General features: G+C 37.7%; 1 protein-coding gene across 5 annotated transcripts in view; it reads left to right on the top strand.

Annotated features, from left to right (window-relative positions):
- The window catches only part of PCSK5 (proprotein convertase subtilisin/kexin type 5), a 400,819-nt gene that overhangs the window by 167,504 nt on the left and 206,091 nt on the right, over positions 1 to 27,224 (top strand). For all 5 annotated transcript variants that reach the window (XM_036218095.1, XM_016127089.2, XM_016127088.2 and 2 more), the window contains 2 exons: positions 7,546 to 7,758; positions 17,769 to 17,869. In XM_036218095.1, the coding sequence (XP_036073988.1) occupies positions 7,546 to 7,758; positions 17,769 to 17,869 (314 nt within the window). The remainder of the gene's footprint in view (positions 1 to 7,545; positions 7,759 to 17,768; positions 17,870 to 27,224) is intronic.

Here is a 27,224-nt window from a genome sequence, read left to right as displayed (position 1 = left end):
CATTTGTGTGTGGTAAAATTAATATGATCACTAATAACTACATCTAATATTTTCAGTGTATTATTAAAAAGTCAACAGAACATTAAAAATTGCTTAATATACATAGCTTAGAAACCTATTGAGAACACAGTAAATCAGAATACAGAAAACCTGCTATGGGTCAGAAAAGGTAGGTGAGGTTGAGATGGGAAGTAAGGGGAGGGAGTGAAGCTATATCACTTGAGAAAAGACAGGAAGGCAGAAATTGGGAGAAATAGATAACTATGCACAAAAGAATGCTGCTTTCACATTTAGTACTTTAGAAAAAGTACTAATGTATTTGTATTTTCAGTCTTTTTCTCTTCATTGACTATCCTTTGACAAGCTAAGTAGAATAGAATGGGAGTGAGGAAGACACTCAAAGTGTTTTTTGGAAGTCAGTTTGTGGATGTTTAGAGAATCCTTCCTATAAGTCTGATTTCATGCTACATGGGCAGCTCTGGCAGTGGACACACTAAGGCAGGTATGGAAAGATTAAAAACAGCAGGAAGGGGAGCTACTGGGCCGATGGAAGGCTGAACATTAGCAGGTAGATATTGGTGGAGGACACTCCCTTGTGTGCTGGCTGCATGTTGAAATCATCTTTGGGAAGTTGTTGCTTTCCATTGTTAAGCATTTCAGTCCTGAAAGTTTTACTTGGAAACAAGTGGAATTACCAAGCTATTGGATGCACTCAAACCATCACATAAACCTTAATTGATGACAGTTGGGTTTTAAAATACATGAAGTAGTTCCTCTGTTTACTTTAGTAATTCTGAGAGCACAATAATTGAATATTCTGAGGGCAGAAGTAGAATCAAGTGAAATCTTGATACTTTTTACATCTTTTGGAGTAGATCATAAAAATAAGAGTCAAGCATGCTTATTTGCTGGGTGAGGGTACAGTGGCCTGACAAATTTAGCACTTTGGCGGGGATTGCTCTGACAAAAACAGTGCTTAACCTCTAGACTCCTAACCCACAGAAGCCATGTCTCCTTTTACTCCTTTAAAAACATCTCATATCTGTCTCATTCAGTTGCCTTAGGTTGTGATGCGGGAGTGGCCCACTTTATTTTCTGGGTCCTATTCTGTCTCATATAATTAATTTTCCTACCCCCATCCCCATCTTTCCCAAATGAACTTATTGAAGAAACAGATCTCAGGATTTAATGTGTTCTTTCCCAAAGATGTCTGATAGCATCTGTGCTATGACTGCATTCTCCTGGTACATCCCAAAAGGTGGGTGACTTCCTCTCACCAAGCTGCAACAGTGCCATCTCCAAACATTGAAAGAGGTGACCACCTGCTCCTGACTTATTTTCAGTTGTGGGTCATACGTCTTTTCTGATGACTTTTTCAGGTCATCCTAAGAGGCTTCTATTGTCATGTGAATCATCTGTGCTGTTGATGATAATGATTCAAAGAGTTATTTAAAAAGCAACATAGATTTCAGAATTCTAGAACAAACATTTTGTGTGAGGACTACACATACCTTTTAAAGTTTGTCATTGTTTTTGTTTTGTCTTCATGTTATATTTCTAGACCATACTATTTCTTGCAATGAACCCTGCTCCATTAAAGAATACGATTTATTTTGGAAGTGCTAGTCAGAATGTCCTTGAGCTTTAAAAAGATGAACAGTTCTCTCTTCATATCTCAGCTGCTGAGTAGTCGTGGGTATCCTTGTCTTTCTCCAACCTCTTCCAGCCTGAAGCTCCCTTTTTTGTGAACCATGGAAGATCTTCCATAGATAGCTGTGCTCTTTTCTCACTGACTGGATAACTATCATAAAAAGGTGGGGAGCAGAGTGGTGAGGGACTTTGGTAAAATAGGTATTTAGGCTATGCTTGGAAGATATCACAGTTAAGTGAAATTGTTTTGTTGTATCTCTTCGTGTTGACATATACAGATACATAGGCTCTAATTAAGCTTGTTGGGGTTCCATCTCTAGAATCCACCCATTCTCGTTACATGACAGTGTACATGTTACTTAAATGTTACTTAGTTTTCTGATCTGTAAAATGCATATTTGACTTGCTGTTGCTCTAAATTAACTAATATATGTGAAAGTACCTAGCACACTGTCCAGTCATTTTTTTTTTTGTATTGCAAGAAGTCCCCAGTCACTTCTTCACACCCCTAGATTCCTAAGCAATATGGGAAAAGAAAGTAATATTAAAATACCAAATAAAATCTAACTATATTGGCTGAAATATTATCACACCATTTTGAAGAAAGAAATTTAGTTCCATCAAACTCTATAACTCTCAAAATCTGGCTTGGGGTGTTCAATTTAATTGATGATCCAGCATAAAGTAGCCTTTTCTGACCTCCTTTCTAATATTTAATAAAAACTCTATGGAGTATTATAAATTGATTTTTGTAGGGCATACATAAGAAGAAACACATGCGCAATTAGATACACAAGGAAAGAGAATATTTAGAGTTTGGTCAAATGGGTCCTGTGTGGATTACACAATATATTTTGCCTTAAGTTTACTAACTTTCAACTTAGCACTCAATTAAATAGGAGGGTTTTCTTCTTTTCTCAACCAAAGCCATATTTAAATAACCAATTATAATCACAGTACTTTACCAAACTTTAGAAAATGTTATTTTCTACATTTTTGGAAAATATGTATTAAGATTCTTTTCTTTTTGCAATATTCTGCCTACCTTCCCTTCTCCCTACATTCCACGTTATGGTTTAGTTCTTAAATTACCCTGAATTTTGAAGAAATGTCCAGATTTTTTTTTAACCACATGTGTTTTGGTTTTCTGAATATTGCACATTAATGAAAATCCCCTGTGCATCTGTAGTAAATAAATCTTTGAATCGTTAATCGTTTCAGATTAACCCCATAGATCTTTAGCAGCTGTCTTTATGGCATTTTCAGCCCGCAAATTCAGTCTGTTTATTTCTGGGTCTTTAATCATAAACCATATACACATGCATAAAGATTAGACTACCTCATGGATAGAATGATGGCAACATCTGTATATTCCGTAGCCTCCCTGTGGGAGGGATGCAGGTCTTCCTTTATCTCTTTTTCTCACCTTGGATTAATCAGCTCTGGCTGCCCTAACAGATTACCACAGACTGGTAGCTTAAACAACAGAAATGTATTTTCTCCTAGCTCTAGAGCCTAAAAGTTTGAAAGTCCACAGCTTGCAGATAGCTGCCGTCTCACAGTGTCGTCGCGTGGCCTTTCCTCTATGGGTGCACTCCTGGTGTCTCTTCCTCTTCTCATAAGGGACACTAGTCCTATTAGATTAGAGTCCCACTCCTATGATCTCATTTAACCTTAGTTATGTCCTTAAAGGTCCTGTCTTCAACTATAGTCACATTGGGGGTAAGAGCTTCCAACACATGAATTCGGAAGTGGGGGACACAATTTGGTCCATTATACACTTTACACCTTAAAGATGGTGCCAGATGTCTCCCATTTGACACTCCAGATCCTCTCTCTCCTTCTGTCCACGTGGTCCATGCTGCGGGATACTGATCTCTGTGTCGTCTTTGGACTCTCAGGTCCTCTGGCTTCTGATAGGGCTTGGCCAGTGGGATACACTAGCAAGAAATGAGAGGGTGATAGGAGGAGTCTGGATCTCAGTATGTATTCCCCTGGCCCCCTCCCTGTAGAGTCAAAATGGGTTGGTGTATCCCTTGACCAATTCTCAATTCCCATTAGCTCCTCTGTCTCCAGCACCAGTGATGCCCCTTCCCCAATTCTTTGCAGGCCTGGTGGGAGTGGGGGAGGGGAGTTTTTGGCCCTCACTGTCCTTTAGAGTTTCCCTTCACCGTACCCTGTTGTGAAATAATCACCTCAAATTATCTATTTGATATAGGGATGTCACCTCTCTCTGGAAAGGATGTTTTGAGGGCAGTAGCAACCCACTATCCAGTCACATCAACTCAGGGGTTCTCCAAAAGGCCCCTTAGCATTGTCGTTGTGCCTCCAGAGTGGTGTCCGCTGTGGGTGTCGACAGGATAGAATGACTTGCCGTCATACTTCCAAGGGAGTCCTTGTCAGGTTGGGATGTCTAGAGTGAATTTTAGGTCAGAGCCTGTATCCCTCCCCCTGAGGACACTCAAGAGAGGTCCTGAATTCTAAATCTGCCACCAAGCCTAGAGGAAACTTGGAGGCTGCTCTGCTCTTAGATCCGAATGCCAAGCTTCGGTGCAGAGATCAGAGATTTGGCTAAAAACAGTATAGCAAACATAAGCCCTTCTTTTGCTCAAAAAAAGACTGCTTTAAGGATTAAGGGCTCAGGCTTTGGTTTCAGTTGGATTTCGAGCTCTGGCATTAGTGAGCATTTCTGAGCCTCAGTTTGCTCATCTGTAAAATTATGATGATATAGACTTGAATTGTTTGGAAAAATGTTCAGACAATGCTTGGTGCAGTACATTTCTATAAATGTTAGCTTCTGTTGTTTGTAGTATACAGTGGACCTTCTGTGTGTAAGACCTTTCTTGAACATTAAGTAAAATTATTTCTTAAGAATTGGTCCTATGTTTTCCCTGTTAATAGAGGAATAAATGTGTTTGTTTTGTTTATAAAAGTCATATGTAGTCATGGAAGGATGTTATGAAAAATAAGTCTTTCCTAATCTGGCCAAACACTTTATGGTAGCTTTATGCATGTAATTTAAGCACATCAACTTCTTTACTTGCACATACATTTTTTTTTTCTAAACTGAGACCATATTATGTCATTTTGCATCCTACATTACAATGTCACTACATTGTGAACAGAAAAGTATGTCGTGAATATTTTCTTATTAAATATTCCTTAAGAGTCAAATTAGTTTTTCATTGAATTTTATACATAGGCACAGTCATAATTTTACATAGAAACGTGATCATGCCATATGTGCTTTCTCATTGCTTTGTGCGTCTTAATCTATTATATGTTGTGGTGCTTTTTAAATACCATTTGGTGTTTATGGTGGGTTTTTTCACTATCTCTTATATTCTGTTGACCTGTTAGGTAAGGCTCTGATGTAACCAGGCTTTTTGCCTACAACACAGCCCCTCAGTGTGTGATAGAGATGGTACATTTTGGTGATGAACAACAACCTTCTTTTTCTCTGGCTATGATGCTCTATTTCTGGGGTCTAGATACAAGTTGGTCACTAGGGTTTTTCGGTCTGGCTATCATAGGAACAATTTCTTCTAGAGATTGACAAAATATTTAATATAATCCTTAGTTTATGGTGATGTGGTGATTTTTGCATCCTTTTCTCTGTTTCATGAATATTTTGATAGGAAACAGGGAAGGAGAGCCAGGCCCAGCTGTCTAGGGCAATAAGATCCACAAATTTCTTCTCTTTCTTCATGAATTTTTCCCATTCTGCTGTAATCATATTGCATTTTTCCATGTCGACGGACAAAAGGAAATCTATGCTCAAGTCAGTCAAATCGTGTCATAAATATTCTGTTCCTTGGGGATTCAAGGTCAGAGACAGTTTATCACAGATACTCCAGATTCTTTGTCGTCGTTATTTTCTTGGGTCTTTTTCCAGAAATTCCAAAACAACATCCCAAATGCTTTTCTCTACACCTAAGACTAGAACGTTAGGGCCTGTAAGGAAGGAAGCGTCTCAGCCATCACTAGCTATGTGACTTTGGTTCCCACTTCCTAATTTTACACAATGGTAGGTTTGGCCTGGGTGTCCTTCAGTATTTTAGGATAGTAGTTTTAAGATAGTAAAATTTCTCAGGGACTCAGTTTAACTACTTCCAGAAATACTCTTCACTTTTGCTTATTTCTCTGTGTTCCCGAAGACCTCATCTCATAGAACCAAATAGTCACTGTGCTTCAATACATCTAAATTTTAACTTGGTTCTCCTTAATTATGTTAGTTTATGTCAAGGTTAGGCACAAAGAACATGATTCTATTTCCTTGCCATGTAAGAAAAACTTCATGGCTCAGGTTGAAGAAGGTATCTAGGGTCAAATATGTTTAGAAATTACTTCAGATTTTGCTCCCTTCTTAGGGTTTTACAATGAACCACTTTTTTTTTTTTTTTGCAATTACTACCTGAACTTTTTATTTTGCAATTACAGTTGACATTCAATATTATTTTTTATATTAGTTTCAGGTGTACAACATAATGCTTAGACACATATAACTTACAAAGTGATCCCTCCAATAATTCTCGTACGTACCTGACACCATACATAGCTATTAGAATATTATTGACCATATTCCCTATCCTGTACCCTGCATCCCCATGACCATTTTTAACTACCAATCTGTACTTCTTAATCCTTTCACTTTTTCACCCAGACCTTTAGCAGCCCCCTCAAGCCTGGCAATCACCAGTTTGCTCTCTCTCTCTGAGTCTATTTTTGTTTTGTTTGTTCATTTATTTTGTTCCTTAGATTCTACATATAAGTGAAATCATATGGTATTTGTCTTTCTCTGTCTGACTTATTTCACTTTGCATAATACCCTCTAAGTCCGTTCATGTCGTCTCATTAAAGGCTCTTAGAAGTTCTGCAGTAAGAGAACCTGTTTATTTTTGCTTAACTCAAACTTTCCCAAACTTTTGATCTTTAAATCCTTTTCTTTCTGGTAGCATCATGAATATCCCTTAGCAATTAGTGTCCACACCATGCACAGGAGAGGCACAGCTCTCGAAGGAAGGATATAGTATCCGATTCTGCCACTCACTGACATTGTGATCTCAAGACAAATTCATAAACTCTCTAGACCTCATGTTTCTCATCTGTTAAATGAGGGTGCACAATAGCATCCCCTTCATGGTGGAGGTAAATATTTTCAAGCAATATTACATGACTATGGTGATTTATAAGTAATGAAATTATAACTCTGAGGGTCTGGCTGTCTGGGTTCAAATTTTGTCCTACTTACTACCTATATGACCTTAGGAACATTTCTTAACTTCTGTATCTCAATTATCTGTACATTGGGGACAAAAATTGTACCATCTCACAGAGTTACTAGAGGAACTCATTCCAATTCATGTAAAACATTTAGAATTGTGCTTCGTCCATGGTATATACCTAAAAACATTGCTGTTATTATTGTCATCACTGGTGCTCTTGTTACTTCTATGCCTATGTCATGTGAAGGGGATTATTTTAGCTTTTTTTTTTATTGGGATATAATTGGCATACAACATTAATGTTTTGATATTTGTACATGCTGTAAAATGATCATGACAGTGAGTCTAGTTAACTTCCATCCCCACACATAGTTTCAGTTTTTTTTTCTTGTGATGAGAACTTTTAAGATTTACTCTCTTAGCAACTTTCAAATATTCAATACAGTATTATTGATTATGGTGGCATTCTGTACTTTGGATTAGTTTAGTTTGTAACAGCAATTCCTCTTACATCAAAAACCAGCTTAAATCCAGCATGTTATTAAAATAACGACACACCTCTCCTGCAGATATCTGATTCTGCCCTGTCGATTTTGATTTCTCTTCATCTAGAGTTTGTGATCCTTGTCTTCCATCCTTTAAATTTTTCACTTTTTCTATTTGTGAACAGGGGCGAAGAGGCCTCGGCTCTGTTTTTGTCTGGGCATCAGGAAACGGCGGAAGGAGCAAAGACCACTGCTCCTGTGACGGCTACACCAATAGCATCTACACTATCTCCATCAGCAGCACAGCTGAGAGTGGAAAGAAGCCTTGGTACCTGGAAGAGTGTTCTTCCACGCTGGCCACAACCTACAGCAGTGGAGAGTCCTACGATAAGAAAATAGTGCGTACCATTTGCATGTCTGTCATGATTTATTTATTTATCTTTCACTTTTACATACAAAGGGAAAACCCTAAATTTATATGTACAAGTAATATATGGAAATAGAAAGTCTGATTAGCTGATTACTCAACACAAATATTTATAAAATTTTACCATTTTATTGAAAAAGCCTACCCAGGTCATTACATTTGAACATTTAATGTGGCCTTAGACATGAATAAGCTTCAGTTTTATTGAGGACAAATGAATGGGCCACATTCGCCTGGTGAGTTAGTGGCGGAAAAGAGATTAGAATCTAGTCCTGACTCTCAGCCTGGTGCCTTTATCCCTGTGCCTTTGAGCCTTAGCCTCAGTGCTTTGGTTTCTAGGGACAGCTAATTCAGTGTGAAAAAGAAAATTGTGTGAGGAAACCCAGAATTCCGTTTAAACTCTACTTATTTAACATAAACTAAACCTATACAAAAGGTGCATTTCTAATGCTGCAGCACAAAGTCTGCCTGAATGAGAAGCACAGAAGTACTATGTGATCTCCCGTTTATGAGCATGCTCTGTGCTCGGGGCAGATAGCAAAATGATTAAGAGTTCGGGTTGCAGGGCTAGCCTGCATGGGTTTCATTTGCTGTTGAATTGTTTTTTAGCTGGGTAACTTTACACACATCACTTAACTTTTCTGTCTTCATACCCTTACTTGTAAAATGGGGACATTTAATAATACATAGTTTGTCGAGTTATTACAGAGATTCCGAGGAATTAAATAGAAAGTGTTTTTCATACTACCTGGCCCATTTGTGCTCTGAAAGTTCTGACTTTGGGGGTACCCAGTGCTGTGCTGCTGATGCTAAATTTTAAACACCTTTACACTTTGCTTTTTTCCTGATCATGGTTTTGTAAACTGTCAGGATTTGTCTTATAAAGTAGAGCTAAGCTGCTGTACCTGACACTTTTTAGCATTTAGCCAAGACTGTGCTTTCAGATCTTATAGATTCAGGCAGGTTGGGATCACTCTGCTAATGCTACATCTGTCTTTTTTGTGGCAATGGAAATATAAGTAATAGGACACTATCTCATTCGTATAATTCTTTATTCACATCTGTTTGGATTGATTCCTGGTTATGATATGATTTTTTATATTTGATTTCTCAGCTACTTTTTAAGACCTCCTTTAGTGACATTTTGCAGATTGATTTAAATAAAAATAAATAAAAATTGATTTAAATTTTTAAAAACTGCCTACCCATATACAGATCCCACCTGTCCACATCTTTCCCTAATTTGTTCACAATAACTGAGTGAAAAGATATACACGTAAGTCCACCTTTAAGTACCTCCATCAATCATCAGTAAACATAACTCCACAATACAAAGTGAAATATAAAAAGAGAAAATACAGAGGTAAGCAAGTTTTGAAATTTCATGGCTTTCTTAATATCTCCATGATATTTTACCTTCAGTATGGAAACGTTATAATGTAGGAATGTTCCTTTTGCTTTCAAATATGAAGACCTTGTTTCTCAGAACGCACAGTCCATGTCCATTAGTAATGAGTGGCATTGGTCAGTACTGAACAATGAAAATCTTAATGAAAACTCTCTAGAATAAGAGATCTCTTCTGTACCTTTCAAGTCTGAAAGCATTTTAAGGCAAACTCACCACTAGTCCTATTTATCCTTATAGATGATTTCTCAGGGGAGATATTGTTAAGTTCCATAATTGTCCTCTTAAGAGAAACTTATACTCCAATCAGACAAATATCAAAGGTGACAGAAGGGTTACTGGGTCCCAGATGGGAGAATACAATGTGGACAGAGGGATCTCAGAATCACTACTGACCTGACCTTCTTGGTCTCTTCATCACTATTTGCTGTGATTATGTGGTAACTGATATAACCCCCATGACAGGGTGGTCATTTAGGATTCTCTCATGGATGGAGAGATAGATCCAGATAGGTCCAGAACAAGGATTAAGAGAGAAGGTGGGCACCATGAGTTAATATAATATCCTTGATTTAGGTCCTTTACTTTTCCCTAATCACTGCTCCTGATATCAAAACCTTTACTAACTCACTATATATTTAACTTTTACTCATTTCTACTTCATATTTAGCCTCTTCCATTTTCATAGCAGCAACTTATTAGTAATTTCCTCTATCTCATTCTTAGATTCTCTTATTTTGCCTGAATCCTCAAAATATTCTCAATTGGAGAGGAACTTTGTAGCTGTTTTAAGGTGCGGTCTCTAGCTTCAGATGGAGCTGAGAGTAGCTAAATGGCCTTCACGCTCTTCGTTTCTTTATCTATAAATGAAGCCAGCACCAACCTTACAGATTTTCATAAAGAATAAGATACTGAGTGTAAGGTAATTTGCACAGCACCTGACACAGTGAGCCACTCAGCAAGTATCTGGTATCTTGTTCCCTAAGTCAGTGTAGCTTTCTGGTTCCCCAGAGGGTAGGCTGGTTGTTTTTCCAGCTGTTTTTAACAGAGGTGCTTGTTGTACCTCCATTTTCCCAATCTATAAAATACTGCAATCTGTTCCACCCACCCCATAAAGAAAGGCACTTTGATCGTGGACATGTTAACAGTTTGAACATGAATAGAGTTGGCAAAACATCAGCCTTTTATGGTCCAGCTGACCCCTTTTCCTTCTAGATGTCAGAATGACAAATAGTCCTGTGTTACGCCTGGGACCTTTTCTTCATCAGGCTTTGAACCAGACGCCTGTGGTCCCTCAGAGATGCCCGCATCCTGTTAGTGGCATCCATGATTGAGTGTTGTAGGAATGGTAGTGTCTCCCTTTGTACTCGGGGCTCTCTTCCCTGAGTCATTCATTTTCTTTTGTCATTCGCAGCTTCTCCAGAAGAGCACTGTTGTCATTCCTCATTCGTAGGGCACCTTTGTGATGTGAACCAAGGCAGCTGCTGGGGATCCAGGACAGAGAAAACATCTCCTCTCTGTTTCTGGGAAAGCACTTTTGTTAAATAAATTTTACTTGTCCTCAACAAAATGCCTTCTCATGGTATGCAAGTCCTGAGTTTCAAAACATAGCTCGGTCTCCATCTTTTGGTTTCCTGCCATTTAAATCAGGGATGGCCTTATATCTTATAGCAAATGAAGCGTCCAAAATATCAAGATTACTACAATAAGATACTCCTCTATATACTAAATATAAACCAGTTGAAATGATTGGTTATTATAAAGCCATATTGTGAAACAGTATGTTTTATTAATAATATCATACATATCCTATATTTATAGTTATAGTAACATGTGCTAAATATAACATTTATCGCCCTTCTAATGTGTGTCTGGCACTACACTATGTACATTGAATTCATCATCTCATTGTACTCTCAAAACCCTGTGCAGGAATATCAGATATTTTCCCCACTTTACAAATGAGAAAACTAAGCTTTAAAGATTAAGGAAAACACAACTAGTAAGTGGTGGAGCCCAGATACCAACCAAAGTCAGATAGAGCCCCCAAGACCATTTTGTAACCAACATGCTGTCATGCCTGGATACTTTTCAGGAACTTCCAATATGAGGCTATATGAAAGAATAGTACTTTTTCCCCCCCCTTTTTTTTTTTCGCCTCATTTGGGTTCTTTTCACAAATACTTTTTAAAAGTATTTGGAATATATGTGTCCATTGATTTTCACAGCTTGGCTTACATTTTTTGAATTTCATGTCATTAGACGTTTTCATAACCTCTCAGACAATTGATACTCTTACAAAAACCTAAAACTCTTCGCAGATCTGAGTTTCCAGTTCCTGTGGCACAGCGTCAGTACTAAACTACCCAAGCTTATGCCTTTGCGTGACATTCAAACCAGGGCTCTTTCCTGGGATAAGTGAAGTGTGTTAGTCCAGAAACCACTTCATTTATATCTCTTCTCGAATTTCCCCTAAGAGGATGTTCTTCCTTACCTTCCCTAAAACAGTGGCACTCCCTCCATCATGTTCTATCCCGTATAATTTTCTTTCTAGAATCCTTAGAGCTGCTAACATGCAATTTTACATTTTCTTATTGACTATTTTTCACACTAGAATGGAGACTGCTTGAGGTTGAAGATTTTGTATTGTTCCTTCCCAGAGCCTGAGCTTAATAAATATTTGGGCATAAATGACTAACCAGACATTGGAAAAGACAGAAGCATCAGGAGTTTTTTATATAGCCATAGGAAGACAGAGAGGTACTCTGTTTCTTTAAGAAAAACTCCTGCTACTGATAAGTTAGTGAGAGGCAAGGATATTCGACAAGATATTTAGCAATCTTGCTACATGATAAGGTTGTACATATAGTCTTTCTGAGTGCCAAAGAGCATTAAAGATCCCATCTATTACCCTTCACTACCAAACTTTTTTTCAAGTTCTCTTTTAGAGATAAAGCTCCCCTTTCTCCCCAATCACTCCCGTCATTAAATTATCTCTTTCTTTGGGGACTAGTTGAGCCTTCGCCTTTTTTTTCCTCCCTCAAGTAATTTGTCTCAGTGATTGGAATACAGGGGCTATGGTGTTCCTCCTGGGAAGGGTTTTGTGAGCCAAGATTTAGTGAATATATGCTCTGCTCAGCCCTCTCCTGATGTCATTTTATGCATTTATGTTCAAAACAAACTTGCCTGAGATACCTCAGGGTTGGCCTGAACAGCCAATTCTATATTGGGAAATTATCTTATTGCTTTTAATGTTCCTGAGCAGCTACACATTTCCTTTTGCAGAAACATCCTGTTCTCCCCACCCCTACCCTCTTTCACTACCCAATTCATTATTCAGATGCTGTCTCCACTCTATCATCTCTCTGTTTCTCCTTTTGATTTGCAAAATGTCATTTTTCATAAGTAAAAGACTAGCAAATCCAGATGTTTAGTTTGTTTAGAAGTTTGATACATATTCTCTTGAGAATGTTAAAAAATAAAATAAAACGTGATCCCTGAAAAGTTCTGATTTTGATTGTGGCCAAAAAGAGAATCCCTTGTGCCCACTCGCTGGCTTGGGCTGGACCTCAAGGCCAATTCTGCCATCATTGCTGGTGGTGGTCTGGAAGTGCCATCCTGACTCTCGCAGATGACTGTTCTCCTTTACTCAGCTTTTCCTTTTGCTACCATTCCAGGATTTAATACTTTAAGTGTACCAGCTCTTCAGTAGCTGTGCGTCTTTGGTCAAGTTAGTCTTTCTGAGCTTCTGTTTCCTTAATAGATGTATATCTTTCTTGCGTATTTCTTGTGGATTAAATGTAATTTTATATACACACATACAGACCTATTGCGCATTGCCTCGCTCATTGCAAGTTGCTCATGCTGGTAGCTTTAGAAGCAGTGCAGCGGTGATATCAATAGTAGCTGAGAGAAGATTTAGCCCCTGGATTGTATATGTTTAGCCCCTGGATTATATAAATACATATACACATATACCTTTTGTAGGTTGCTTATAAGTTTATGTGAGTTTTGTTTGGAGAGTCGATAAAGAAAGGATCTTGAATTCTTTCCCAGTAAGTGGGAAAGTTTAAAGTATAGAACGAAAGGAGTATAAAGGAGCTTGACTTTAGCTATTCAACTTAGCAAATATTGTGCCTCTGTTCCATACCTGGCACTGAGGGGACGTTACAGAGATGCAAAAATGATAGGTGGGAGTCTTCTTTAGTGATAGCAATCTCACATCTGTAAGCAAAACCTTACTTTTGTACTTCATGTTTACAGATTCTCATAGCAACAAGAGAGTGGAATTTTGTGTGGACTTGTCAGTCATGATTGAATTTTATACCAGTCTTTGTGACTTCAGTGAACACAGAAAACATTAATTAGTCTTCAGTTCCTTTTTTATTTTGCTGTGCTTAAGAAATCAGCTTTCTAGTTTATTCATTGACACATTTAAGATTTTGTTTCTCTCTATATCCCTCATAGCTGTGTCTGAAACAGCTTTTTTGGCACATTTCTAATCCAAATCAAAATCAATACCAGAAACACATTCAACCTAACAGACAGTAGAATCATTTCATGTTTTAAAACTATCCGTTCGTTTGTTCTTTTAACAGATATGAGACAATATGGCACCTTCAAAATAAAACAGATCCCAAGATATCAGGGAGATAGAAACTCTTAACTGTAGGGTTGCTATAAAGACTTGTCGCTTATGGCCAAAGTCAGTCCGAACTGAGATTCCCTGGAGAATTACATCAACAGGCTAGAATAAAAGATTCAAAGAGCTCAAGTAATGAAATGTGAACTATTAGGAAATAAGAGCTTAGGATGAGAGAAGTGATAGTTCTTCTCGGAGGAAGCCTGACTGAACCTGAACAATACTCACCCCTTCTCACCAAATAGAGATGACATCCCTATCTTTGTGGAGTCCAAGAAGCCATCTGCTACTCATCCTGGGACAGGCTGAAAATCTAATTTGCTGATCAAGACAGCTTTGATCTGGCCTGGGGCCTGGTGTCATCTCCTGTTTCTTTCATTCTGAATGACAGAAATAATATTTTCTTGAGCAACGTGAGAATTTTGCGGAGAAAAAATTCGTTTCTGATTTGGGTAGTAAACTGAGGGAATTTGCAGCATGTAAGATGTGCCACTGGGTTTGAAATCAAAGTCCGAGACCTTCTTTAAAATGGAATCTCAACTTAAAGTACTCTATTATTCCGTTTTCACATGTAGAATCTCTGGACTCCCTGCCCCATGATGTGGACTGAGTGCAGCTTTTCCATTAAATTACGCCGTCAGATCTTGTATGCATGTGTGGTGATTAATGAGGTTACCCCATGTGGTTCCAGTTTTCGGAACATCATTTTTCTTCAAGATTGCATGCTTCTTGGTGGTCTTTGCCTTTTCGTTCTAAAGATAGACATAAAAATTCTCTGATACTGTGGCTTCTCTTACTGATGAAAACCTTGCCTTAGATATTTCTGGTAATTTACACCTAAATATCTTTACCACTGACAGTAACTTCCTCTTGAAATGACCCAGCTGGAATTTCCACTTAAAGCAGGATGAGAAGGGAGTGAGGATGTTTTTGTTTCTTTTCTCTCCATTTCTTTCAACTTTCCCCCTCTCCATCACCTTCCTGCTCCACTCCTTCTTTACCTCTACTCACTACTCAAGTTTCTTTTAGTTAAAATGGTTGGAAAAAAATAAAAGCACAATGCTGACTTGGAATTCTGCAGTCTTGCCTGCATTAATAGCATTTACAACTAAATTGGTATTCATATACAAAAGTCCTGAGTAGTTTTTTTTTTTTTATTTAAGCATATTATTAGATGTATAATATATGTGTGTATATACCTGCAATCTATATATGGATGGGGAATATTCCTATTGCAAACCCAATATCCTAAAATTTTTATTGTTCATGTTTGAGATTGGCTGGAGGTGATTATTTATCAGACTCAAAAATGCTACACACACTTAGAGTGTTTATTCTGGATTTGTTTCTGTGCATCGAAAGTGTCTGGTGCAGCTGAAGAATAAGCAAAGTGAGCCAAGTGGGAAAACATCGTGAAAAGTCTTGAAGCCAGGCACAAGTCATTGAAAAAAATAAAACTTGGCAAAGGAATGTGACCGTGAGGGTGAGGTAAAATGGGAAGAATGCAGCAAGGCCATCTCTCAAGAATAGCATATCTGAAAACATGGGAACAGGCTACTTCTGGGCTGTTTATGCATTGGTTTAGGGACCAGGTCTTTGGAAAATAATGTTGCAAAATTTACTCATATTTTCGAATGAAGTAGAAACACCTTTTTAATGATCCAGTAGTCCCAGTTCTAGATCTATATCCAAAAGAATTGAAAATGGTATCTCCAAGAGAGATTTTCACAACCATGTTCATTGCAGCATTATTCACAATAGCCAAGAGATAAAGGCAACCCAAATGTCTACTGATGGCTGAATTAATGAAGAAAATAGATATACACACAGTGGAATATTACACAGCCTAAAAAGAAGGAAATCTTACCTTATGCTACAATGTGGACGAACCTTGAGGGCATTATTTAAAGTGAAATGTGCCAGTCACAAAAAATGCTGGGTGATTCCACTTCTATGAGGTACCTACAGTAGTCAAACACATATAAGCAGAAAGTAGAATAGTGGTCCCCAGGATCTGGGGGGAAGGGAGGAAGGAGAATTATTCAATGGGCAGAGTTTCAGTCAGGCAAGAAGAAAAGTTCTGGAGTTCCATTGTACAGTGCTATGTATTTAGTTAACAATATTGTACTTACACATAAAGGGTAAATTTGTGTGATATGATTTTACCGCAATTAAAAAAAATACCTTTTTAAGGTAAACAATTGAAAATACAGAAAGGTTTTACATACAGAAGTGGGTAGGGTTCTGTTTACCCAGATATCTTTGCAAGCATCCAGCGTGGTGGTTCAAAAGATGGCTAGTGAAGTCTGTAAATCAAGAAACAACCTTCTCTGCTTGTTAAACATGCCATCAGAGCTCCCTCACACCATTCAATTATTCATGAAATGGGTGCAAGCCTGGTCTCCACTCTCCCACCACCATATCTTTGTGGTTCTGTATGTTTTTGTTTATTCTCCCACTTCTTGTGTATTGGTACCTAACTGGTTTGGATACTCTGGTAATGAGAGATATCTAAAGAACAAAGGAAAGACAATGAGAACTGATGGCCTCTTGTGAAGCTAAGTCAGTCAGATGTCAATCTAGATCCATAACAAAGAGTCCACTAAGACATCTTCATTCCACACTGAGGAAATTTTTAGAGGAGGACTTAATTTCTAAGGAGTTATACAGCACTTTATTCTTGTGAAGATCAAATTTTTTTCCAAATCACCTAATCTCAACACTCCTCTTAAAGGATGCACCTTAGAACAACAGGACTGTATTTTCAGCTGCCTCTATCCTCCTACACTTTTCTGATGATCTTTCACTCTACTTTTCTCACCTGTGAAATAAGAGTATATCTGTCTTGATGCTGAAGAAAGCATTATCTGTGTCCTCCAATAACTGCAATGAGACCCCCTCCCCCAGCTCTTCTCACAAGCCTCGTGCATTCCCAGCAAGAGCGATATCAGTCCCAGGGAAATGTTCCTGTGAGTCTCATAATGGTCAGGGCATCATTGCAGTGGCCCAAGGGAGCCAAAATGGATGCTTACTGGGGAGAAAGGATTTTTAAAATCTTAGCTATTACAATGGTTAGAAAAATCTTATCTCACAGTGTTGAGTTTCTCTTGTTAGGGAGAACCTGAATTTAATTTTTTTCCCTTAGTGAAATGGTCATAAAAAAAGGTTGAAAAACACTGCGATTGCTGATGAGAATGTTATTCAGCCACAGCTGAAATGAATAAGGTTCAATGTAAGAGGAAAAAAATGATCTAGTTCTCACATTTTGTTTTAAAAAATGAAGCAATGGCTAATTTCCTTCTATAATATACAAGCGTGCACTTAGTGCTGTTATTTCATATTAAGTGCACTGGAATGAGCCTTGTTTTTATTTTTTATGTTAAAGGTTTGAGGAATCCTTGGTTCATTCATGTAACATTTCTGTGAATTCCAAAAACACATCCATAAGCAAATGTTCCTTCCATGGCACAGCTTACCTTTTACTTAAAACCTGTGTCTCCGCCAATACAATGTTCTAGGAGGGCAAGGGCCAGCGTTTGGTTTGTTGATTCAACATGTGTGTTTGTTAAAAATGTTTGGGCAATGAAAGAACTTTAGCTTTAAATAGAGCTGAGACTAGCAAGTGAGGTGTCTGGGGTGTAAAATTTAAATAGACACTTACACAACCCTATGTTTCAGGCCAAAGACTCACCCTCATTCCGACCCTGCTTTTAACAGAAGCAGAGTCCAATTTCCTTATCCTCCCCTTTTTCAAAGCTGATTTATACAGGCGATTCTCTGAAAGTGATATGGTCATAGGAGCGCAGGAACAAGGAATTTAAAACAACTATTTCAACACCTCTCCATTCCACTTTTATGAGTAAATTTCTTTCTACTTGCATGTGATTCGCATTGACCCCAGAGCCCTAAAATTTTTTTTACTTCTGTCTTCTAGATCACTACGGATCTGAGGCAACGTTGCACGGACAACCACACTGGGACGTCAGCCTCAGCCCCCATGGCTGCGGGCATCATTGCACTGGCCCTGGAAGCCAAGTAAGCCTCTATCTCCATATGTCTCCACTGGCGACAACCCCTCATCTCAATGACAGTTTACCCTTTTCCTAGTATATAATCCCTAGCACAACAACTCAGAATATAATCTTCCCAGTCCCACCTTGAAAACTTCAAAGATTAGGACTTTAAAAAACATTTTCCCCTAATGTTAAGGGAAAAGGCAATTTTTTTTTCTTTTTTTTTTTTGGTTTTCCTATCTTTAAAAAATCAACTGTGTAATTATTTTGTCATGGAGTCATAGTGCAAGCGTGCCAGTTGGCTCCTACATTCTTGCCTTGTTGAGGTTTTTATTCTAGTCTGGGAATGTTCCTGTGAGTCTCAGAATGGTCAGGTCTGCCCAGTTCTGGGCCCTTTTCCTGCAGAGCAACGAGGCAGCTCAGCATCTATGACAACAGCACCGTCACAGACCCATTCTTGGGAACAGAATATTTCAAGGTCATGTGATCGGAGCCCAGGAACAAGGACAACCCACTTACCTTAAATTCCATTTAATCTAGTCAAATTCTCTGTCTAAAAATTTCCTTCGAAAGGTTGTTTGCAATACATTCCATCTCTTCTTTCTTTAAGCACCAATAGATCAATTTGTCTTAACTCTTTGAAAACCTAATACATATCTACATTCTTCTTACTCTCGATTTCAAAATCCAAATGCCTAGAAAACTGAAAGCCCTTTTGCAAAATGAACACTAAAACTTATTTGATGGCAAAGCTTGCCCTGATTTGATTTGAGGCTGTTGACAGTCTTTATTTATTATGAAAATGCATATATTTCACTGCAGAAATATTAATGTATTTGATTCATGAGGTGCTGGCTCAGACCCCACTGGAATTTTGTGCGATGTATGCTATGGACAAGATATCTGAAGAAAGTTTGGATTTTAAATACATGTGGTGCAAGGACTTCAGAAAAGGGATTGTGGGCCTGCACTCAATGGCCCTCCTTATAAGAGAATCATAACCAAAAAAGAATTGAAGTAATGATGTAAATGTTTTTCCAAAAATAGCCTTGCACCCATGCCCTAGGGAGGAGTGAAAAGGTTCTTTTATCTAATTGGACCCTGATGTAGAATAATAGCAGGCGACAGGAAAAGAATAGAAGAATCAGATCAAGACTTGGGTATTACAGTAAAAAGATACGGTATTACAGTAGAAAGATATTTTTGATTCTCATTGCACAGGGGGCATCCCAACGTTTACAGCTGCCCCTCCGGAAGGGAGAGGGCCTATGTTAAGGCAGTCAGACCTTAATGTATGTGGATACTGTACATTGCTGAGTCGTATAACTCCTTGGACTGAGACAGATAGAAGAACACAGGCTCTGAATATGGGCTGTCTTAGTCTGTTCGGGCTGCTATAACAAAATACCATACACTAAGTAGCTTATAAACAACAGACATTTATTTCTCACAATTCTGGAGCCTGGGAAGCCCAAGATCAAGATGGCAGCAGATTCGGTGTCTGGTGAGAACCCACTTCCTAGACATTCTCATATGGCAGAAGGAAGGAGCAAGAGAGGTCTTCGAGGTCTCTTATAAGGGCACTAATCCCATTCATGAGGGCTCCCCACTCATGACCTAATCACCTTTCAAAGGCCCCACCTCATAATACTATCACATAGGGTGTTAGGTTTCAATATATGAATTTGGGGGAAACACAAACATTCAAACCATAGCAGGTGTCATGTCTTTTTATATTGAGAGGTATTCAAGCTACCAGTACTGTTTGGATTTCTTTCTTTTTGATGAGGTTAAATATTAAATCATTTTAACATATTAAATATCTTTTAAAGTCTTAAAAGTTTGTATTTAGCCAGGAACTGGCACTTATCCTATTAAATTCTCACTTTACAGCTTTTTACTAGACCGTTCTGACTGCAGAAGTCTCGATTAAGTATCTATGCTTTTAGTTTGGTGACTGTAAATTGGATTTTTGAAAATATATCATATTAATTCTGAAGTTATAGAGTGTTTCTCCAGAATATTTTCCTGTCTATGAAATATTGAAGGAAAAACATTCAAGAACTCTTCCTGCACTTCCCCACTTCTCCAAAAAGGAAGTAATCTCAGTCTTGGCAACCTAGTACCATAACTTCGACTACATAATGATACTTAGTTTCTTGAGATATTACTATAATATGAATATTTTCAGTAATTCTTTAACCACTATTTAAATAAAGTTCAAAAGAAAAGTCCTTTATACCTCAAACATCCTACTTAGTTGGATAAGGTCATTTTGGGGCTGGGAACACACTGGAAGGCAGCATCTGTTTTCTTTTCTCTTGCATTTTGAGCATTTTTTAAGATTGATTTTTGCCAAAACTGATGAGTGGAAGGAAGGTTGCATGATACAGTTAACCTGGAAAAATTCCACTGTGTTTTAAGATTTTAGATAGTCTAGTTTGATCATGGGGCCAAAGTATATGGTGAATAATCTGATAAAATGAGAAAGAATAAACCTCTTCTGATAACTCCATTGGTTTGTGCTACAGGCCAATCTTTGCCTATAAGTGAAGCTGAAAATTAGGGGAAAGAGGTCTAAGAACTCAGGTCAGGCACTGATGTTATCAATTAGGATCAATAAGCAGTGCGCCTCCAGCATGAGTAAAAAAATATAGAACTACGAAGTAGCTGTGTTTTTAATTTGGTGACTGTAAATTGGACTTCTGTAACGAGGAGCTCAGATAACAGTATATCAAGGTCACAGTTGTTCTAAAGCTAACCCTAACCCTGGCAAAGGAATCTCACCCATTCACCCGGCCCCGACCCCTGACAATCTCCTCTTAAGCTAGTAATTCTCAACAACATTTGAACTTTGGTATTTTGAGAGTCAACCTTTACTCTCAAGTCAAAGAGCCTGATCTATAAGGTGCTCCCCTGTAAGGCAAGTGGAGAGAAAGCCACAGCTGAGCAGAATTATGGCTCAGAACCCTGCCAACACTTCAGATATGCACCCCTTCTCAGGTTACATGAGTGACCAGATGAAAATGAATGTTCAGGTGAAAAGCTGCCAGCCCCTGGTTAACTGTGTGTCCCAGCTATCTTTGCACTACAGGGAGAAATGCATCTTTTCTCCTAATATCACTAGGTCACAGTATTTACTCCGGGGAAGCTCCCACATCCTCAGCTGCCACCAGCTTTTCCTTCTCCAGGTGCTTGCCTGAATCATCAGATTTGCCTGGACCATAAATAAGACTGTGTATCCTACCCTGGATGTGACTGCAACCATTGACTTCTCTGCCATTCTAATTCTTCTTGCTCCCCTAAGGTCAGAGCTTTTCCAAAAATCCTTCTTAGGAAACTTAGAGAAAGCAAATACAAAACACAGAAACAGATAAGCTTTCAGTATCCAGATCCCTTATCTGAGTTAGCAAGAATTTGGTCATTAATTACTTCTGTTGTGACAGCTACTAGGACTCCTAGGCCATCCTTTTCCTATGGGGAATGTAAGGATGTTGTTGCAACAAAGTCCACTATGTACACCCCCAGATACTTGGGTAAAAGTGTGCTACTCCCAAGACTGGAAGGAATCTCAGTTCCTCTAGAAATCTGCCTCCTTTCCTCTGCATGAGTGCGTGTTTTGTGTGCGCGCGCGCGCACGTGTGTGTGTGTGTTGGAGCCTTGCAATTTCAGAATAAGTGAAAATACTGACATCTTAGGGGAGAAAATGGTTTTTGTGTTGGGGTGTCGTCATCACATAGGTGTTAATTCAAAGGTTTATAATATTCCAATGATCTGGATTTGTGGATTTGGGGGTAATTTTCTAGTTTTTCAGCTGAACCAATAGGAATATATAATCGGTGATTGCCAGTTTGTAATGATGCCTTTTTATGTAGCAGCACTCAAAAAGTTCACATGAAAAGAGTTTCTGGGCAAAGGTTTCTTAAATGAAGAAAACAGTGAAACGTGACTAATTTAGGTGAGCAACCTAGAAGAATGCCAACTCACATCTGTAAGGTACCTTACTTACATCTTGATGTTAGTATATATTACCAGTACTCTAGACCCATGGAAAGGGGGTAAAAAAGTTGCTAACAAATGTGTTTCAGATAGAATGGTTTATAAATTAAAATTGAAATAATTGACATCCATAAAAACAATGTTCAGAATCATAAATTGTTTTACTGAAAGTTTTCCTGATCCGAATCTGCAACTATTAGCAAAGAAAAACTGTTTTAGTATTTTGAATGTTAAATTACCAGCATTATCCCAGGAAATTCAAATTTTAAGTTCACCAAAGAAATCTTTTTGCCTTAAATTGCAAATGGTATCCCTCTGGAAAAATAAGCAATGTATGTTCAGCAATCAAGAAATGTTGCATAGTGAATGGTAAATAAAAGGAACTGAGTTGGGTAGATACTTCTGAAATTATTTAGGACTTACAAGGAAAGTATTGATGTAAAGAATATACACAAATCCTTCTTTCAAGTGACCCAAAAGCTTTTTCCTCAAATTTCATATCTCAGGGTACACAGGGTAACCTTCCTTTGAGAACACCTAACACATCTAGATCTAAATTTAGAAAATAAACAGATTGAGGTGGCAGCTGTTATTCGATATTAGAAACATACCTGGTGTGTATAAATATTAGCTGCCTCTGTTATGCTATATAGTATGTACATACATGTACACACATTTCTAGGTAGGCTCATCTACTTATTACCTGTTTTCTCCTATTTCAATCATCCTATTACCACTAGTTTATAGAATATACCATATAGGTATATATAGAATGTAGATAAAGAATATATAGAGAGAAATATAGTTCTAGGTAATTTAGACAGTTTTTATTGTACTACAGATATTTTTGTATGTATTATCTTATGAACGAGGCTTAAACTTCTTGAGACCAAAGATTACACCTTACAGTCTTTAAGTATATATAACAAATACCTATTGCATGTGCACACACACACACACACACACAAGCATCATGCTAGGACCTAAGTGGATTAGACAGGGCATAATTCAAATATTTGTAAAACATGTCACTTGCCTTCAAAGGATCTTAGAATCTTTTTAAGGAGGCAAATGTACACTAACATATATTTGTATAAATTACATATAACAAATATTTGCTAGTGTACATTTCACATATACACAAATTATGTCATAAAGTGAAATAATTTTTTGGGAAAGGTTGTGGAAGGTGCAGGACTTGAATGAAAACAGAAACGGTCAGCCTTGATAATCCAAATTGGACCATTGGTGCTAGGGCACTTTTATATTTTCCATGATATCTAAGCACAATTTTTTGAACAAGGTCCAATTCTAAACAGATGTCAAATCAATCCATCTAGTCCTACCTTCTTATTTTTTGTACACGGGAAATGATGTTAACAGAATTGCCCACTTTTATATATCGTTTTTACCTTTCAGTTTCTTAAGTGACTAGTGATTTCTCCTCACACTGCCTCAACTCATCTCTCACCCTGTTTACTTATTCTCCAGAACTGGGCTCACCCTAGGTAAAATAAAGACGTGATGTGATTCCCTCCCTTAGCTTCCAAAAGAAGTCCCTCTACCTTTGATCTTTAGTGAAAGGGATAATGTGAGACATGGAAAGGGCAGAGTGTGAAGAATTAAAGAGGTGTTACTCCATAGGATGATTCACACCATATGCTGTTGATTTCAAAAAACGATCCCCCAGAATTCTTTTCTCAGGAAATTGAACTTACCATCTGCATTTCTGCTAAACCTAAAATGCTCATCTACATAAATTTTATATGGTTCCCAGTGATCAACTACTTTATGTGTTTGCTTCACATTTCATTATAATCTGTATCTTATCTATGTATCTGTCCAATACAGGAAAACATGAGGAAACGCCCAGAATATTTGAGATACAATTATTGTGAAAAGTTAATTCCTAGGACAGTTGAGAGAGAGTCTGGACTTTTTAACAAGCTGAGTTAAAGTAACTAATGGAAGGGCTTCAAAATCCCAGAACTGACCATCTCGAAGGGAGGCCACAAGAGAAGGATTGGATAGACATAAACATTTCTAAATATTGGGGTTAGCATCTCAGTGCTGATGTCTTGTAAACTATTCTTATCTTCTTTGTTTTGTTTTAATTAAAAACACATTTCAGTATAAAATGTTCCATTAAAAATTCTCCCAAGGGCCACATTCAGCTGTATGAAATGTTGCAGTGGGCGGGGAGCACAAATACATTTGGTTTTGAGGTAGAATAGCAGAATATCAACATACCAACTCTTCTTTTAGGAGAGTTTTTTTTTATTTCACAAATAATTTTTTTAAAGTACGTGCACTAATAGTGAGAATTCAGGCGTATATGCCCAGGTTCTGTATAATTAAAGGGTAAAGAAGAAACTATCACAGACGTCCTTCCTTTCACATACTCTTAGAGTTTCTCATATTGTAATGTTGTAGGTTGGGCTTAGAATTTAGCTGAGATTTCTGGCATGAATGGTTGGGATATGTAGCTTGAGGAGAATTAAAATGTAATCAGGGAGGAGAGCTGTGAAGGTTTGTGAGGTAAAAACACACATTTCCACTTGAGGCAGAGCCGACAGAGAAGGGATGTACTGTCCTGGAATATTCCCTATAGTGAAATAATTGTAACCAGACCCACAGAGCAGTTACCACGGGCCTTCTGCCAGGACCATGCATGAAAATAGCTTTGTTATGTCTACATACACACAGACAATACACTGTGTCCTCTAGCACTTTTCAAATTCAGATTATTTAGAAGCCAATTTTCACTGGACTCAAATTTGTATCATAACTAATGGTTTAAAACAATGCAGCTTCAAAGGTGTTCTGTATTACTGGAAAAGTCCTGGTCAACGGGCTCATTTACCTTGTATTATCTTGAAATTTAGCCAGTGTTTTCCATTCCCTTCCTGAGATGTGAGACTGAGAAACTTGATGGGTAATTGAATTGCCCAGAGACTGAACTGAGGACAGAGAAGTTATTAGGTGTTTGTTACCTGCCTCTTTTTGCTTAGCTGTATTTTAAAAAATAGATTCTTCATGGAGCATATTTTGCTCCCATTACTGTAATAATTAAGACTTTTTTAAGAGTAATTCTCAGTTTTATTGCAGTCCACAGAGTTCCTTGTATAGCAAGTCAAATGTTATTTTCAGGTGTCCTATATTATATATTAGAAATGTCTCAAGTTATAAATATCCAATTTGTGATTTAACCTAAGCAGTAATGCTAAAGATTGGGGGTGGGGAAAACATTTACATTTACACTGTCCTCTGAGTTGTGATTTATTTCATAGCAATTATATCATTATCTATGATATCCTCTCCTCTCTGCCATCTTGATAAGAATCCTATCTCAAAAGACACTACCTGAGAATTTGACAGTGATACCACTAAGAAAATACAAGGTAAGAAGCTTCTCTCAGTTTTAGTCCAGCAAATAAAAAGGCGAGGGGGGAGGAGAAGGGTAGGAGTATAAAATGTGACTTTGGTAGGAAACTTCTAATGTCATATCATGTTTCTCATTTTTGAAAGATTTGTAAAGAAACTGTCGGTGTTGCTAACATGGGCCACAGATGGAATCATTCATTCGTTCAGTAGATGTGTATTAATGATCAATTCCCATGCTAGGCATTGTGAATTGACTGGTGGATTGACAGATGTAGAACTTTCATCATGTTTGGTGAGAGAGTCTGTAATAAATATTAAGAAAAACAAACAGAATAGGATAATGGAGAGTAATAGAGCCGTTTTACATAGAGTGGTCAAGGAAAGACCTCATGGAGAAAGTGACATTTTAGCTGAGACCTGAAATATGAGAAGAAGCCTGCCTTGTAAAGAACTGGACTGAGCATTTCAGGGAGACGGAGGGTAAGTTGGGAAAACCACGTAGTTGGAACAAGGTTACTGAATTTGAGAAATATGAAGATATATATGACTAGTGTGAGTTGAGGGACTAGAAAAGTCCAGATCATATAGGGCCTCATAGTAAGTAAGCATGGTAGAGATCTATGGAGTCTTAAGGAGGGAGACATGGTTTGCTTAAATTGTTTTAAAGATCATTCCAGCTTCTCTTTGGAGAAGTACTGGCGTGGGAGCAAGGCAGGTAAACCATTTGGGTAGCTAGTACAATATACAGGAGAGATTAGGGTAGCCTGGTCAAGGTGGTGGTAATGGGGATGGAGAGAAGTAGATAGATATGTACATTTTGCAGTTATAGCAAATGGGGAATGAATAAGATAACGTGCCTTAGGCGATCAGAAGAACTCAAGGCCGAGTTCTAGTTTCTTAGCTAAATTCTTGGGTGGATTGTGTACCCTTTCTTCAAATAGATATCATTTGTTCTTCCCATCGGATTCGGCAAGTTAGAAGAAGCATAAATAATGAGACAAGATCTCTGGGCCTATATGTCTTGAAACAAGACCTTCGCAAATTTCTTCTACGATTACTGGCTGTGCTTCTGTTGTGCTCCCAGGAGGTTTATTTAATCCTTAGAAAATGCTCATCACCAAGACCATGATTGCTATGAATGACTAAAACAATTAACACTTTTAAAAAGAGAAAGAAAATAATGTGAATTTACTTACATTATAAATTGCTCATCTACTGCCATGTTCTTTAAATGAGGTGTTAATAGCAAATTAATGTTTATTCAGTTACCCCACAAGAGTGCTTAGAAAATATACTAAGTATTAGTGGGTTTCCAAGAAGTATGTAAAATTTAGTATTTAAGTTTAGTCTCATGAGAGTTTTTGGATTTTATTCATTGTCAGGAAATTTTTGTGCTTTATAGTGTCTGCGGTAACACCATAAATACTATCAAATATAATTTTCTTTGCTAGAAATAAGAAAAGCTGACTTTTTTCAGAGTCCATTATATAGTTTTACATCATAGGCTGCTACTTAATTTTTTATTCAAAGCATGTTTCAGGACATTTCTGCAAAATGACTTATTGTATGGCTTCATCAAATAGCACTGTCTTTGTATTTGATGATGCTTAGATGTATTCCTAAGCTCTGTATTGAAACTCAGTTAAAATTCAAACCTATTTTTATACCAAGTGTTCTTAGGCAGAGTTTTGAGTCAATCCTATCTGTGCCCACATTGTCTTGATCTATAATTTTTACTTCTCATACATTTTTGTCATTTATTCAGAAGAATATAATTGTTCCTAGCGACACTAGAATCCAGTTTTTATTTTTAGCTGATTCCAGCATTCTTTCGTTTCTCACTCACTTTTAATCACAATACATTTTGCAATCAGTATGAAAGAAAAGTAAATAAGAGATATATAAATGACATTGAAAAGCATGTCATTTCATTAGATATAAGATTTATTCAGCCTAATATCAACAGGTCGATTATGAAATGTGTCAAAAGCTCT

The sequence above is a fragment of the Rousettus aegyptiacus genome, unplaced genomic scaffold (genome assembly GCF_014176215.1).
Source record: "Rousettus aegyptiacus isolate mRouAeg1 unplaced genomic scaffold, mRouAeg1.p scaffold_m13_p_3, whole genome shotgun sequence".
Taxonomy (NCBI): domain Eukaryota; kingdom Metazoa; phylum Chordata; class Mammalia; order Chiroptera; family Pteropodidae; genus Rousettus; species Rousettus aegyptiacus.
Note: the sequence above shows the minus strand (reverse complement) of the source record. Positions and strands in the feature narration are given on the sequence as shown.